At 53.7% G+C, this 15213-nt stretch overlaps 3 protein-coding genes and 1 long non-coding RNA gene across 11 annotated transcripts in view; 1 reads left to right on the top strand and 3 right to left on the bottom strand.

The window, feature by feature from the left end:
- The window catches only part of MRM1 (mitochondrial rRNA methyltransferase 1), a 39378-nt gene extending 36512 nt beyond the window's left edge, over positions 1-2866 (bottom strand). For all 3 annotated transcript variants that reach the window (XM_040640948.1, XM_008695592.2, XM_040640947.1), the window contains exons 1-3: positions 2143-2866; positions 1854-1947; positions 83-215 (exon numbers count right to left, since the gene is read on the bottom strand). In XM_040640948.1, the coding sequence (XP_040496882.1) occupies positions 83-215; positions 1854-1947; positions 2143-2705 (790 nt within the window). In that variant the 5' untranslated portion in view covers positions 2706-2866. The remainder of the gene's footprint in view (positions 1-82; positions 216-1853; positions 1948-2142) is intronic.
- Positions 2867-2953: 87 nt separating this feature from the next.
- Positions 2954-7767, top strand: LOC121105031. 5 transcript variants are annotated; one of them, XR_005837472.1, is made up of 4 exons: positions 2954-3118; positions 3355-3401; positions 3592-3704; positions 6933-7767. It is a non-coding gene; the product is annotated as an uncharacterized LOC121105031 (long non-coding RNA). The 5 variants fall into 5 exon arrangements; XR_005837469.1 differs by having other exon boundaries at positions 3577-3704; XR_005837471.1 differs by having other exon boundaries at positions 3545-3704.
- Positions 3706-11862, bottom strand: DHRS11 (dehydrogenase/reductase 11). The gene is made up of 7 exons (XM_008695593.2): positions 11468-11862; positions 8634-8843; positions 5947-6041; positions 5407-5536; positions 4725-4817; positions 4463-4528; positions 3706-4338 (listed from the first exon to the last, which is right to left on the bottom strand). The coding sequence occupies exons 1-7, from the start codon at positions 11828-11830 to the stop codon at positions 4297-4299; spliced, it is 999 nt and encodes a 332-aa protein (XP_008693815.2). The 5' UTR covers positions 11831-11862; the 3' UTR covers positions 3706-4296.
- A 2541-nt stretch (positions 11863-14403) lies between these two features.
- The window catches only part of GGNBP2 (gametogenetin binding protein 2), a 30406-nt gene continuing 29596 nt past the window's right edge, over positions 14404-15213 (bottom strand). For both annotated transcript variants that reach the window (XM_040640944.1, XM_040640946.1), the window contains exon 13: positions 14404-14645. In XM_040640944.1, the coding sequence (XP_040496878.1) occupies positions 14442-14645 (204 nt within the window). In that variant the 3' untranslated portion in view covers positions 14404-14441. The remainder of the gene's footprint in view (positions 14646-15213) is intronic.

The following is a 15213-nucleotide window of genomic DNA, read 5'->3' as shown; positions in this document are numbered from 1 at the left end:
AGGGTTAAGGATGTCCTAGCTGGACGCGCAGGCACTTGGGACATGCACATCTGAACACAGAAAAGCGGGGGAGTGTACCTACCCAGCACTAGGAGAGTAGGCCGGTCCCAGAGGAACTCCAAGCAGCTTGTGATGGGGATCTCAGAGGACGGGGAAATCTCAGGCCCTGGGCAGCCCACCGTGCCAGCCACGAGCCAGCCCTCCCGGGCTTTGGCCTGACAAGAAGAAATCAAGTTCTAGCACACCAAACCTTCCTCAGAGCCCCAGGCAAGGGGCCAGACTTGCCCATACAGTCATTCCTTCGCTGATCCACTCAATTCAGTCAACAGTTATTAAGCCCCTAGAATGGGCAGGCTCTGTTCTAGGCTCTGGGGACAGGGCAGGGAACAAAACAGGCCAAAATCCCAGCCACCCAGCAGAAAGGTGATTGGGGAGGGCCTCACTGAGGTGACACCGGAGGGCAGAACTGAAGGGGATGAAGAGTACTGTGTTGACATCTGGGGGAGGATTAATCTAGGCAGAGATGAGTAAATGCAAAGGCTGAGAGGCTGGTGCTTATGGGACACATGTGAGGAGCGATGGACGGGCAAGGTGGTGGCCCGCAGGGAGGGAGCCGTGGGGACAGGAGAGGGAACAAAGGCCACTGGAAGGACTCTGGCTTTGCTCTGGGAGAGCTATAAAGGCTGTGAAAGGTTTTGAGCAGAGAAGTAAGATGGTCTGGCATGTTTCCACAGAATCACTCTGCCGGCTATGCTGAGAGCCAACAGCAGAAGGAGACTGGTGAGGACATTTCCACAATAAGCAGGCAAGAGAGGACAGTGGCCTGTTCCACAGTGGGAGAGCTGCAGAGATGGTGAGGATTGGTGGGAATACAAAAATAACTTCAAGGTAAAACCAAAAAGAAACTGAGGACAGCTGGGCCACGGGGTGTGACAGCAGGAAGAAGAATCAAGGCCACCACGGCTTCGGGACGCAGTCACCATCGACTGAGCTGGCAAGTCTACAGAAGGAAGTGCTCAGCTCTGGAAATGTGAAGTCTGAAATGCCCCTCAGACCACAACAGCAGCTGCTGAATCTGGGGCTCACGAGTAAGATCCAGGCTAGGATATACATTTGGGAGGCATCCAAGTATAGATGGGTTTAAAGCCTTGAGACTGGATGAGACTAAGAAATGAACACATTAACAGGACAGAGATCCAAGGACTGGGCCTCACTGCCCTGAGGGGGCAGCTGCGCAAGGGAGCAGCCAAATGCAAGGCAAGACTGCCCCCTTGTGTCCAACAAGAGAAGCACAGCGGAAGACCAAAACCTGGACCAGAAGAGGAGTTTCTTTGGTTTACCCCTTCCTGAATATTAAAATTTGCTGTTGTTGTTGGTGGTGGTGGTGGTGGTGGTAGTTTGTTTGGGTTTTTGGTTTTTTGTGGGGGTGGAGGGAGGAGAAAGGCATAGATTAGTCTGTCCTTGTTCAAAGTGCCTTTCGAGCTCGCCTCTACTCAGCGAATGCATGACTCCTGCCATCCCACTTCTCATAGCTGAACAAAAAACATTTACTGACAAACTACTGAGAAGGCAGTGAGGCTCTGAGGTACGCTAGCTTCCGGGGCCAAGAGTTATGCCTGGGGAAGGAGTGAGGTAAGGGGAATGAAGCTAAGAAGTCTCTAACTTCAGATTCTGCTCTACTTATGGTTTCAAAAATTCCAGGATCCTTCCCTTCCCAAAGGGATTTAGAAGGACGTAGGAAAGGATGTTGGCATCCTTTCCTTCCTCCATCAGCTGCTGGATGAGTACCCTTGGAGAGACTGAGCTTGGCTCATTTCTTCTCCTTTACCCACCGCCCCTCTCCCCGCCATTACCTGTAGAAAACCGGCCAGGTCATCAGTGGAGAACACGTCCATCACCTCCATAGCTCCCGCGCTGGCCTTGCTGACTACTGGGGTGAGGGGGCAGCTGCAAATTTCCCCACGCCTCGCATTAAGCTGGGTAATCGCAAACCCGGTGCCCTGCCCTCCCCCTGGCCCCCGAGGGTTAAGAGTGAGAATTCTGCCGATGGGGAGGCCTGGCTGAGGGGATCAAGGATCAAAGTGCTTAGAAACTCGGCTGTGCCCCAAACTAGGGCACGTGGGGACTAAGGGACGTCCGTGCCTGTTTCTCCCGCTGGTGATGACTTTATCCACTCCGAGGAAGTGAGCAGAACGCAGCACGGCCCCAAAATTCCGGGGATCCTGGATCCTCTCGAGGACGAGCCACAGCTGCTGGGGGTCGTCGCCTGGCTTCGCCTCCCCGACCTCGGTCCAAGGCCGAGGCTTCAGCGGGCTCACCTCCATGCAGACACCCTGGTGGACCTGAGAGCGGCACAGGGCGTCCAGCTTCTGCCTTCTGGGCCGCAGAACTGGGATGTCCCGCGCCTCTGCCGCCCGGAGCAGCTCGGCCCGCTCCCCCTGCAACCCGGACCTGCCGGCCTGGAGCAGGAGCCTGGCCACGCGGCGACGGGCTGCCCGCAGGGCCAGGAGACAAGGGGACAGGCCAAACAGAAGCTCCAGTCTCCCCGCAGAGCGCGGGGTCGGCGCCAGGTCATCCAGTAGCAGGCGGCTCAGCTCCTCCCCGCCTGGCCGCTCCCCACGCCGCGCCGCTCCGGAGAAATGAAGCGCGGGGAGGCGACCTGAGCAACGCCAGGTCGCGCCCCCGACGGCCGAGAGCAGGGCCATGGTCAATGCCCCTGCAGCGTAATCAGGAGCGCTCACTCCCGCCAGGGCCCGCTCCCCGGTCCCCAACACGGGAGAAGGGGACGAACGGCCTGCCCACTACCGCAGACTACCCACAGCCTCGTAGCCTAACCCTGCGGCCCCGCCCCGCCTCCCACGTGGGCTACCCCGCTTCCGGGTTCAGGCTGCTGACCCCGGGCCCGCCGACGCACTGCGCATGCCCGGCCGCCAGGCCGAGCCCACAGCGCCTCCAGCAGGGCTGGCTGAGCGGCGGCCTTCTCTGTACCCGCCCCCCGCCGAGCCTCCCCTACCGGCGACTTCATTCTGCGCCCTTCCAGGTCCCAAGACACTCCAGGAGGCTGGAGGTCTCACCCAGGCACCAGCAAAGACCATTTTAAGGGCATGTGTTCAACCAGGTCAGTCGTGGTGACTCCCTCCCCGCATCCAGGCCACCACCCGGCGCTGGTGATTTTCCGTAGAAACTTCTGCATCCAGCCCCTCCTCTGCACCTCCACTGCCTTGTCAAACCCTCAGCATCAGTCAGCAGGACCCCAGCAGTAACTTCCTATCCCGTGGCGGCTGATTCTCTAAGTGACAGCTCTGTGCCTGTCCCGCACCTGCCGACAAGCCCACTGATGCCCTCCGCCCACAGGTAATGCGCAGTCTCCTTGCTCAGCACTCAGACCTCGGGTGATCCAGGTAGGAGCTTTCTTTTCAGCCCCATCTCACCTCCGCGCGACGTTCCGTGCTGTTCCCACAATACCGCCTGCTCAGTCAGCCTCCCACCCTCCTCTCCACTGTTGTCCCCTCTCCTGGCTGGCAAACTCCTACCCATCTTCAAGACCCAACCCAAACCTACGTCTGCTACCTAAAGCAATCCACACTCCAGGAGTGATGCCCCGAATCCACCCACCTTCCCACTCACCTGGAAGAAATTCTGAGGCACAACCACCCCTGATCACGGAAAAGGACAAAGAACTGAAAGACACTCCAGAAGCCAAGGTAGGTTGTTGCAATTTTTCTTTTTTAATTATCACAGTGAAATCCACTTGGGAGGCAGGCCCTAGTATTCAGCTGCCATAGTCAGTGTGGAGTGATGACCCCAGCGGGAGCTGAGAAGCCAAGATTGGGCTGGAGAACTGGGATGAGGGAAGTGAAGGGGCGACGGGGGCAGTAGGGCCGGGAGAGGAAGAAGCCTGGAGCCTTGGATAACCATTCAGACAGAAGGTGAGGGCTTCTCTCTGCCACCTCCTCCCTGAGGGACAGGGGGAAGCCCCCTTTTTGGCCACAGTCCCTTCCCCAGGTCAAAAGGAAGAGACCGAAGAGAGCAAACAGAGGCCAAGGAGCCTAAGGGGACCAAGAATGAGTTAACAGGTAAAAAAATCAGGGACACCACCTCCTCTCCCCAGCCCACTGTCCGTATTTGTGATAGAAATGATTTGTGAGATATAAAAACTTCAAACAGATTTTCTAGCCCCTGGTGGGGTGGGGAAAGGAAGCAGAATCCAGGAGTCCAGAAATCAACACTTAAAATCCAGAGGCAGGAGCCAAGCCATGAGGGGCGGGGAGGGAAGGCAGAGCTTCCCACAGGAAACTAGATCACCTGCTCCGTGGGCCTCATCTGGACGTCTCCAATCTGCTGGAAGGCACAAGGCTTGAGGCAGCCAGGATGTTCTCCCCTCCCCCTAAGGCCTCCCTGCTGTCCTCCTCTGAGGATGGCTGGGCTCTTCCAGGGGGTGGGCAGTCAAGGCCAGACTCACCTGGACGTGTGGAGGGGTGCTGAGGACATAGATGACAGCCTCGGCCACATCCTCGGGCTTGAGACACTGGAGAGCAGCAGAGGAAAGGGGTGAGGGAGGGCAGAATGGACCTCCCACCTCTGACCTCCTCTCCGACATCTTCGTCCCCACCCCTGCCCTCCAGAAGGGGCGACAGGCTGGCTAGAAGGGTGCGGTCTAAAGGCCAGGGTTCCCTCTGCCTTTACGGAGGGAGTGGCTCAGCCGTCCCAGAGGGAGGCCCCACCTTTATGCGTTCATAGGTGGCAGCTGCCTTCTCAGGGTCCTTGTCGTGGAGTTTGAAGGCGAATTGTGTCTCCACCACTTCTGGAGAGATGCACTGGACCAACAGAGAGGGCCTGCTCAGGCGCTGAGCCGAGCCCCACCTCCACCCCAATCACAGGCCAGGCCTTGGGGAGGGAGGGATGGAGACTGTGGAGGCCCCTGCTTCCAAGTGATAGCTGCCCGATGTCCGGCAGCCACCTCGTCCTCCCAAAGCTGCGATGATCACAGTGACACCTGCCACCTGCAGAGCCCTTATCATGTGAGGGTTTTAGGACAGTGTCCCTTAAAATGTCATAGCCAGGTTAGGGGGTCACTGTCTCCATTTTACGAGTGAGAAGGCTGAGGCTTGGAGGTGCTGAGTGAGCTGCCCAGGGTCCTGCGGCCTTGGAGGAAAGAGCCCAGAGTCTGGCTTTCTAGCCATGCTTTCCCACCCCCTTGCTTTCCCTCAGTCTCACCCACTGCGTGCCCATCCAGTCAGCCCCCTCCCCCCTCAGTCAAGGACTGGGCAGGGTCATACAAGCGGCGGCAGAGCCCAGGAGCCTGTGCCCCTCACGCTCCCAGCAGCACACCCTGAGCAGTGTTTGCACGGGGTGGGGAGGACCTGTGCCCACACTGTCCCCACCAGGCCCAGGCCGCACCCTCACCGTGGCTCGGATGTGGGTCTGGGCCTCCCGAAGCTCTTGCCTCAGTCCCTCTGTCAGCGCGGTGACGGCATACTTGGTAGCACTATAGAAATGGATCACGGAGTGGGGTGACACTTGATGACCAGACATGCTGGGTGGACGGAGGGAAGGGGAAAGAAGAGAGTGAAGTGGCTGAGAGAGCAGCCATGCCCGCTGCTGCACCAGTCAGACCCGCCACCTGGGTGCCACACAGAAGCCTGCCCAAGGGGACCTCTGGAGGACACCCTGGGGGCCCACTAAGGTAGCTTCTGGGATTCAAGCAGCTCCTGCAGTCCCTGTGCTCCCTGGAAGTCCAGTTAGGGGCTGGCACTTGATATACCTTATTCTTTCCCTCACCATCATTGAGCCATTTGGCTATTAACCAGGTATTAAATCCCTACTTTACCACCAGTGAAACTGACCTCCGCAGAGGTCAAATGAGCTGCAACAGATCACTCCGCTTGGTCACCCGGCTTGGTGGGTGAGTGGTGATCTAGCTTTAGCCCTCGGCCACCGCCTCACCTGTTGATGTTAATGATATGCCCATCATCCACCTCGCGTTCCTTCATGGACTGGTAGGCCTCCCGGGTGCAGATGCTGAGGGCCAGCACGTTCACCTGCAGGCCGGGGGGCAAGGGGGTGGCTCCAGCTTGGCACCATCCGAGCAGGTAACAGAGCCGCAGAGCACCCCCCGCCCAGGGAGGGTGGCATTCCAAAACAGTGTCCAGGTCCTGTCAGAGACCACCCGTGGCTCCAGGGTACCTTGCCTCCCCCTAAAGCCACCAGCCCCAGCTGACAGCTGTGGTAGCTCCTCTCCCCGGGTGAACCCCCTCACACTTTCTGTAAACAGGAATGGACAACCCCCAACCCCATCCATGACCCCAGAACCCTCCCTGTCTTGGCTGTCTCCTCTGCAAACAACAGAACATGGGCCTTAGAGAACATCTTCTTTTCTTCCCCAAACACCTCTTCTAAACCCTTCCTAAGATGGCTTTAAAAATGTCTCTCCTCAAGCACACAGACCCTAGCCTCTCCCCGCCCTACCGAGTACTCTCGGCTGCCTTCCTGTCCTCTCCCCTGCCGACTACAAGCAGAGACCTACCTTCCTTCCTTCCTTCCTTCCTTCCTTCCTTCCTTCCTTCCTTCCTTCCTTCCTTCCTCCCTCCCTCCCTCCCTCCCTCCCTTCCTTCCTTCCTTCCCCTTCCGTTCCATCTACAAGACTCGGCGCAGAGACTCTTCAGGGGTGGGGTAACTGGTCACAGGATGGCAGGGGACCTCCCAAGCACATGAGGGCTTTCTGTCTTCCTTGGCCTGTGCCAGAGGTGACCCCAAATCCCCACCCTTCATAGAACAAAGGCCTGAAGAAGTATCTCAGCTCTAAAGCTCCTGCTGAGCCCCACCCCTCCCCCATGAGGACAAGCAGAGATAAAGCTTTCAGCAGGTCCTCACGTCTCTCCTCCCGAGAAGACACAAGATCAGCCAGGACATTAGATGTTTCTCTTTATCAGGTGTCAGAGCCAGGCATTGGGACAGAACACTTGGCGTGAACCCGGCTCAGCATTCATGGCAGAAGGACACGAGAGGCTTTCAGCCCTGTTTCTGGTCCTCTTAGTAACGTGTTTCTGAGGCAGACAACTCAACTCTGAGGACAGATGGAGCAGGAGAAACAAGTCCCCTGGGACCAGGGGGAGTGATTCTCCTACGTCTGGTGGAGTGGGGGTAGAGGTCTCAGAAGATGATCCTAATAGGATATATAATGTTGAACCTGAAAGGGTCTTAAGGATCCAATATAAATCCCTCATTTTACAGATGTGGAAGTTGAAGTCCAGGTTTAGAGACCCACTAATTGCAGGTGAGGACCACAACTCAGATTTCCCAGAGGGCTCTCTGAGGACAGGGGTAGTGCCTCATTTTCACGGCTCATTGTCTCAACGTTCATTGTTCGTTTCCAGGCCCAAGCACCTCTTGAGTGCTCAATCAATCATGGGAAAAGAAGCATCCCCATGTAGACACTGCTTCCAACTTCTCAGGATACTTTTATACCCTAATATTGCCCCATAATATAGTCTACGGGTTGAAAACCCATGTCCTGAAGGCTGTGTTTGGTCCATACAAAATTTTAAAACACTTTTAATTCACTCCCAACATGTACTGGAAGGTTTCATTCCCTCAAATATATCTACTATCTACTGAGTGTCTATGATGGGCTGAGACTATATAACAGAGAATAAACCAGACAAAAAGCCTTGCCCTAGGGCGCCTGGGTGGCTCAGTCCGTTAGGCCTCTGCCTTCGGCTCAGGTCATGATCTCGGGGTCCTGGGATCGAGCCCCGCACGGGGCTCCCTCCCTGCTCAGCGGGGAGTCTGCTTCTCCCTCTCCCCCTGCCCCTCCCCCCCACTTGTGCTCTCACTTGCTCTGTCTCTTTCAAATGAATAAATAAAAAATCTTCATTAAAAAAAAATCCTTTCCCTTATGGAGCTGAGGTTTTGGTACATGGGAGGGGTAGGATGTCATCTAAAAACCCAGGCTCTCTACTCCTCTCAAAGAAACCATCAGATCTGCCACGCTGGACCCACACTGCACCACCACAGCGAAGCTGGACGTCAGCAGCCACCCTTGCACTTGGCCGTGTGCTCCCCCATTTACTGCAGACTCCACCTGACTCACCTCCCTCATTTAGGTATTTACCTGGCCCCAGGGGACACTGGAGTTTCGGCCCTAGATAGTGATGGTATAGGTGTGTTCACCCCAATTAAATGTGACAAGACTGCAGCTCATAGAGGGTAACGTCCTGCCTGAAGCCGCACAGTGAGCGGCAGGGCTGGGTGAGAACCTCATCTCCTGCCTCTTGCTTCCTTTGCGGCCTGTAAGACCATGTTCCCAAGCACTCAGCATGGTACTGACACGTGGGGGCATTCAATGAACAGTTCTCTTCCCTACCAGTCTTTCTTTCAGTCGAAGGAAATCAGCCTGGACTTTACAAACTGCCCCTTTAAGGGGCTCGAAGGAAAGAAGAACAAAAGACATGGCCATTCATCCATTCATTATGCCTTTGGAAAGGAAAGAAGCAAGGGGAGAGTCAAGGTTCTCTAGGTAGGAACCCAAAGATCACTCTTGCGAGATGTGCCCCCCGAGCAGCCCTCTGGTTCACAAAGCCCTGGCTCCTCACTCTCCCCCCAGCCCCTCCCTCCAGGCCTGCAGCCCTTACATTGAACATGTCCTTCCAGCCGCTGGTACTGCCTGAGAGCAGGGTGTCAGGCCGGGCCAAGCCAGCGTTGTTGATGCAGATGTCCACACCGCTATGCTGAGAGCGGACAGCCGAGAACATGGAGAGGATGTCCTCCTCGCTGGACAGGTCACATCTGTGGGGGATCAAAGTCCCGGGGTAGCCTGCACTCTTACATTCGGCAGCCAGCTCCTATGAAACCCAACAGGGGGCTAACTGGGGTGAGCTGCTCACTCCCACACCTTCCCGCCCAAGACAGCCTTCCTCCGCTGTCACCACTCAGAGAACTCGCTCCTTTGGCAGCCACCTTCCAGCCACATAGATGTTGGGCCTACTGGTCCTCTTGGGTCAAAGTCCAGGGGATCACGAGCACCCCCTGAGGGGGACCCAGGGGAGCTGAGATCATCAGTGCAGGAATCTCCTGATAAACTCGAGTCTTCGATTCAGAGAAGGGAGAGGGGAGCCAGGGGTCCTAGGAATAGCATGACCTCTCTTTCTTCTGCCTCTCCTCCAACAGGAGCCCCTTCTCTGCTCACAGGTAAGCTGCACCTCTCACCCCACCCATGCTTCTTCCACCAGTGCCAAGAGTCGCTGAGCTGGTCACTCCGGGATTCTCTCCTCTCCTGCTGCCTCCTCCAGTCCCTCCCAGAGGGCCTAGGTCTGAACTGTCATCCTCCCTCCACAGAGTGCAGCCAGTTGGCTTCAAGCTGGGCCCAACTGCCAGGCTCCCGTCAGCCTAGCTCTAGGGAAGCTGAGGAAGTCAGGCCAGATTCTTTCCCTCTGTCCCACAGTGTACCGTCCCCCACCCCCAAATTTCTGGGGATGTGATGAGGCAAGTCGGGTGGCAGGTGACCTTGGGCAGCCCCAGGGTATCAACAGGGACGTCAGCACACTGAGGAGCCCTTAGACAAACACCGGAGGAAGCAGAGCCCCTGGGAGGCAGCTGTAAGGGACGCGGACATTCAGAAGCAGGAAGAAACCAAGCTATGTGGCCTTGAAGGCCAGTGACTGGGCACCTGAGCCTTGTGAAGGTGACCGGACATGTGTGGGAGGGAGAGAGTTGGGGGGTAGGAGGTGCCGTAGAGGAAGGCGAGCTTGGCCAACCACCCTGGCCTCGAACCCCTTCCTCCCCAAATCAAGATGGGAATTAAAGGGCTGGATCAGGTGACCTAGAGATTCTTTTCTGCTTTAACTTTCCAAGAGTTCAAAAGGTTTGGTCCTCTGGGACTTAGAAGGCCCCCTGACCCCCCTTCCACCTGCTCACAACCACCTCAGGAGATAGGGCTTCTCTCTGTCAGAGGCCAGAATTCACACTCTTAGTATCAACCAATAAAAGCAAACTAAGGAAGCCTGGGATTCTCCCTTCCCCTGGCATGCAACTTCTCCCTTCCACCTCCAGACTCAAATCCCCGCAGGAAAGCCACATTGGAGGGCCTGGGGACATATCCCTCCCTGTCACTGCCTTCTCATTGTCCCACCTGTCCAGATCTATCCTCAGAAATGACCGGAAACCATGTCTGTCCCCTCACAGCACAGGCATTTCCCCCTCATTAAAGGAGTCATCCTGGGGCTGGGTGAGCAGGCTGAGGATCCCCTTGGAGCTCAGGGACCCCCTTTTCTGGCTAGTTTGGGGTGGGGGAGTAGAAGAGAAGGCAGCAGTGGCTTTAGAATTAAGGAATCCAGCGGTCTAAGTCCTGGTCTGATCGTCTAGGCTCTAAGGCTGGGGCTGGGCCCTGAGCTCCCCAGATTAGGAGAAAGGGAGGGGTAGACTAGGGCAGTGGTGTAGCCGGGTGACCTTGGGACTATCTAGGCAGTTATAAAGTGTACCTTTGGTCAGCAGCAGGGGAGGGGACAGCCCTCCTTCCGGTACACCTTCTCCCTCTGTCCCCACCCAAGGCCTCCTTACGCAGGGACTTTGGGCAATGGTGAAGATAATGCCCTGCAGCTAAGCACTGGCCCAAACCCCGAGTGATTCCTGCCAGGAGCAAATCCAAAGATGACCTATGATGGAAACTTCTAGTCTTCTTCCTTCCTGTTACAACATGGCCAACTTCATTTCATTTTTCTCTGAGCTCTTGTTGCTCACATCTTGGGGCTCCCAACCCCAGGTTAAGAGAAAAACCAGGAGTTCCACACTGCTTCGTCCCCTCAGGGCTCACATATTCCGCACCCTATTTCACCTCCTCAGTCCCACCTAGGACAGTGAAATTGGAGAAAGGTCTATCTGTGCACATACCACTGGGTAGGGGTGAGGAAGGAGAGGGAGAGTCTCTTCCGAGAAGCTCCATTCCCACCCCAACCCCACCCTGCCCTGGGTAAAAAAAATCATCATGACCAAAACCTCTAGCCGCTGTTCATCTGGCTGCCCAGCCACTTTGCTCGGCTTTGTGGGCGAGGACTAGAGGAAACAATACAGTAGCCAATTCACCCCTGAGGCCAGAAAGCTTTCTTTCTCTCCCTGGCTGCCTAGCAGGCCCTGATCTCTGGCTTCCCCTTTCCTCAACCTACCTGGGCAGGCAGATAGGCAGGGAGAAAGATGCCAAGGAGTCAGAGATCTGGTACAGTGGAGTAGAGGCTGTCAGGTAGGTAGGGGGGCTCCTTAAGAGACGGGACTTTATAAAAGGGAAGTAGGAGGCCTTAGGTATCCATCCCTCCCCCTCTGATCCCGTTGCAAATGGCCTTGGGGTGGCAGGCAGGGAAGGGCAGGGGAGGGCAGCGTCGCAGCCTGGCTCCGGTCACTCCGCCTCTCCCACCCAGACCCTACCCCGGCCGAAACGACGCCTCCCAGAACGACCCTCTCCCCGGCGGGGACTTACCTCGATGTTGCCCACGGTGCGGGCACAACCCACTACCTTCAGTCCCTGCTGGACCAGCGCCCGGGCCACAGCCGCGCCGATGCCCCCCGAAGCTCCCGTCACCAAGGCCAGCCGGTCCCGCCACCGCTCCATGCCAGCCCTGGCGGTGGTCCCGAGCCGCCCGCACACCTCGCTCCGCAAGCCGGACATTTGGATCGCGGAGCTCCGCCCCGGGTCGCAGAGGCTCGGCAGCTCTTCGCTTACCGCCGCGGCCGCTGTAGCCGCGGATCTGGCCCTCTCCGAGCCGCGCCTGAACCCGCCTCCATTCTGCCGGGCCCCAGGCTGGGGCTCCACCCTCCGCTCCCCCGCGACCCGCCGCCACATCCAGCCGCTGGACTGTCGCGGCTTGGCCGCCCCGCCCCTTCCGGCCCCGCCCCAAGCCTGGCGGGAGGTGGGAAACCACGCTTCCCGCGGCGCCGGCCCGCGCTGCAGTGTCCTGGGAGCTTGTGCTTCTGCTTCCCAGAGGGGCAGGGAAACCGAGGTTTAGTGGGGGTTTGCCCCAGGCCCGAGGCCGCACGTACCCCTGCTCAGTGTTCAGTCTCCCTTCCCAGTTCCTGAGCCCTAAGGTCAGGAAGAGAAATTAAGGGCACTTAAGGTGACTCCAACGCCCCCGGTGGCTGATGGGAAGGGTTCAGCCCAGAAAAGGCTGAGTGTCTCAGCTATCACCGCCCAGTTACCTTGAGAGACTCTCAACCCTACCTGATCCCTCGGCGTTACCAGAATGAGAACTCAGTTAAAAATGGAAATATCCCCAAATACACGTTTATTGACCTGTCTCCAACCGTCCTAGACCCTCCCACCCCCGATGAAACAAATCACTATGTATACCAAAGATTAAAGCAAGAAGCTAGTATTTATTGAGCGCTGTATAATGGGCACTTTTAAGCCCTTTAAGTATATTAACAAATATGCACGGCAGCCCTGTAAGATACTACTTATTAGTCTTCATTTTATAAATGACTATACGGAGACAGAAAGGGGTGAAACATGGTCTGGACTTCAAACTGTCCAGTCTTAGGTCAGGGGATATGCTCCTAAACTGCCTTCACTTCATTCTTCCCTTTGTCTCTTCTTCGGTTTTGCTCAGAATTCACTTTGCTCTCTGACCACCCAGGATGTTCCATCAAAGCTCTGGAAACTGCCTTCCTTACCTCTGCATTTTTAATATAGTCATCCTTCCAAAGAAAAAACACCTCTAAGGAATCCCTTCACTGCAAGCAATGGTATAAGCAGTAAATGCAGCTTCATTCACCAAGTACTCATGTGTTTGGCCCAAGGATAAAGATTAAAATAAAATAAAACCAGCCCTTGCTTTTAGGGATCTCAAGAGAAAACTTAACTGCAAAGGCAGTGAAGAGAGGTTTGGGCTCAGAGCCCATGGCTGTGGGGGTTCGTGATCATTTTTTTCTGGATTCCAGGATGAAAGTGAACAAAGGTCAGACTCATTTTACTTCTGCCCCATCCCTATATAACACTTAGATTTGAAAAGACAACTGAAGGGGCGCCTGGGTGGCACAGTCGTTAAGCGTCTGCCTTTGGCTCAGGGCGTGATCCCGGTGGGATTGAGTTCCACATCAGGCTCTGCTAGGAGCCTGCTTCTTCCTCTCCCACTCCCCTTGCTTGTGTTCCCTCTCTCGCTGGCTGTCTCTCTCTCTGTCAAATAAATAAATAAAATCTTAAAAAAAAAAAAAAAAGACAACTGAGGGGTGTATCAAAGAAATGCCACCATCTATAAAAATTAAATCTAAGCTTCTGCTGTTGCCCACCCGAAATCTGATTAAATAGCCCATAAAATTCATTCCATCCCCACTGCACAGAGGTACTGTCCCACTCTTTGCCGCCTGCTGCCCACCGAGTATTATCAACATGCAGACACAAAGCTCTAAGCACATGTGTTTACTGAACTACTGGCTCAACCTTTTAAATGGCAGCCAAATGCTAGTCTTGGGAGACTCTCTCTCCTTCAGTATTCACACACAGCTTATGGAAGCAGTAAACAGTAATGCCACAGTGACTTTATTGTTGGAAACCAGATAAGGAGCATGCACTTACGGACTGCAATGTAGTTAGTCCTGGGTGCAGCCTTCTAGTCCCAGGTCTACATGCTAGAGTAATTCCTTCTCAGGCAACCCCTGGTGGAAATTCTGCCAAGTTCTGTTTTCATTCTTCTAGTTCAATACGAATCTCTGAATTTAAGATGCTTTATGTTAGGTATCAGGGAATTTTTAATAATAGCAATTAACAATGTCATGAGAAAGATGCTAGCTAGCCAGTATTTAAAGGTATTGCAGCAAATTTATTCTTTCAGAACAGAAGACTGGAAACTGCTTTTCTTGGCTGTCAACTCTGGTCAAGGGTAGAACTTTGTTCTCAACAATCTGAATCTCTAACCTTATTTGCACTTCATCTGACATCAATACTGGCCAACTACCGAGTTCAAAAGTGGCAAATATTAAAATACTGCCACACATTAAGTAGAAACATGTACACCAATTTTTACTATGCGTATTAATAAATATTCTTTATTTTAAATTTTGCACATTGCGCTTTAACATTACATCCAAACATTTCGCAAGTGGATGTCTACTTTGTAAAACCATATATTCAGCTCATTGTCATTTCTGTACAGAAGTATAAGTACAACATTACTTTTTGCCACTAAGTTGCTTTAGTAAGTCTCACAGGAAGAGAAACATTTAATGAAGAGAGATGGCTTAAATCATATGGCAGGCCTGCGCAGCCACGCAACTAAAGACACAAGCCTGAAGAAAGAACAAACTAATGAGGTTACCTCCACCGTCTCCCAAAACAAGAAAGAATCACATTGATTTAAGATAAAATTTTGCCATAAGTCACTAAATTAAGAGTTTTTTGAAAGAGAAGGCGCAGTAGTCATCTTGAGTGTTTCATTGAAAGACAGAGCTATTTTATTTATTTAATTTGCTCCAGCCGTTGTCAACCAGCCACTACAAATGGGCCTCTTGTGATCATTTAAGCGGCAGTATTTATTAAATTTCTCCTTCAGATGCTGTCGGTATTGTTCTCTATTGCTGTAGAAAGACTGGTTATTAGCCATAAATGACTGTATTTCATCTTGTGAGATAAAGATTTCCTCATCTGAAGTACATTCAGATTCATCCTGCAAATTAAAGCAGTAGTTAAGATTATGACTTATATTAAGAATGCAAAATACTATGCTGATGGAGGACAGCTAAAAATTAAGGCAGTCTAGCCTTTTAATTTCAATTTAGTCACATCAAGTCTTTGATTGATTGAACTGTTTACAGAACAAACATCATGTCATTTTGTCTTAGAAAGTAGTAAGAATAAAATCCAACTCAACTTGGTTTGAAACTGAATCTGTAATTTGTCCTAGAAGAACCATGAGCCTGACAGACTACCAACATGTCTCTGCCTTAAAAAATGACTAGAGATGGTTACAACTAGTTACCAAATTTTAAATAACCAGACTGATCTGGTTTTTAACCGGCTGGTCCTATGTTGAAACTTTTATCTCTACAAATGAAGTAAAATACAACCTTCTTAAAACTTTTGAAACTTAACGACCACGTAAAAAAGAAAACACTATTCTAAAGGATTTGGTTCCATTAGGAGCTGAACTACTATAGAGAAGATATACCACCCTTCTTTTTTCTCCCCCTCCTCCAAGCTCCACACAAACTAGGTACTGGGGTGCTTGGAATCAG

The sequence above is a fragment of the Ursus maritimus genome, unplaced genomic scaffold (assembly GCF_017311325.1).
Source record: "Ursus maritimus isolate PB19 unplaced genomic scaffold, ASM1731132v1 scaffold_24, whole genome shotgun sequence".
In the NCBI taxonomy this organism is placed as follows: Eukaryota; Metazoa; Chordata; class Mammalia; order Carnivora; family Ursidae; genus Ursus; species Ursus maritimus.
The sequence above is the reverse complement of the archived record's forward strand: the minus strand, read 5'-3'. Positions and strand labels throughout refer to the sequence as shown.

What these genes read in the sequence shown, in the direction of transcription:
- DHRS11 (XM_008695593.2), bottom strand. Translation starts at nt 11,830, where the DNA reads ATGTGGCGGCGGGTCGCGGGGGAGCGGAGGGTGGAGCCCCAGCCTGGG. An exon ending in AGACCCACATCCGAGCCACG is followed by an intron (nt 4,818 to 5,406) that starts GTGAGGGTGCGG and finishes CTGTTGGTCCAG; the next exon opens with TGCATCTCTCCAGAAGTGGT. An exon ending in CCACCTATGAACGCATAAAG is followed by an intron (nt 4,529 to 4,724) that starts GTGGGGCCTCCC and finishes GCTGCTCTCCAG; the next exon opens with TGTCTCAAGCCCGAGGATGT.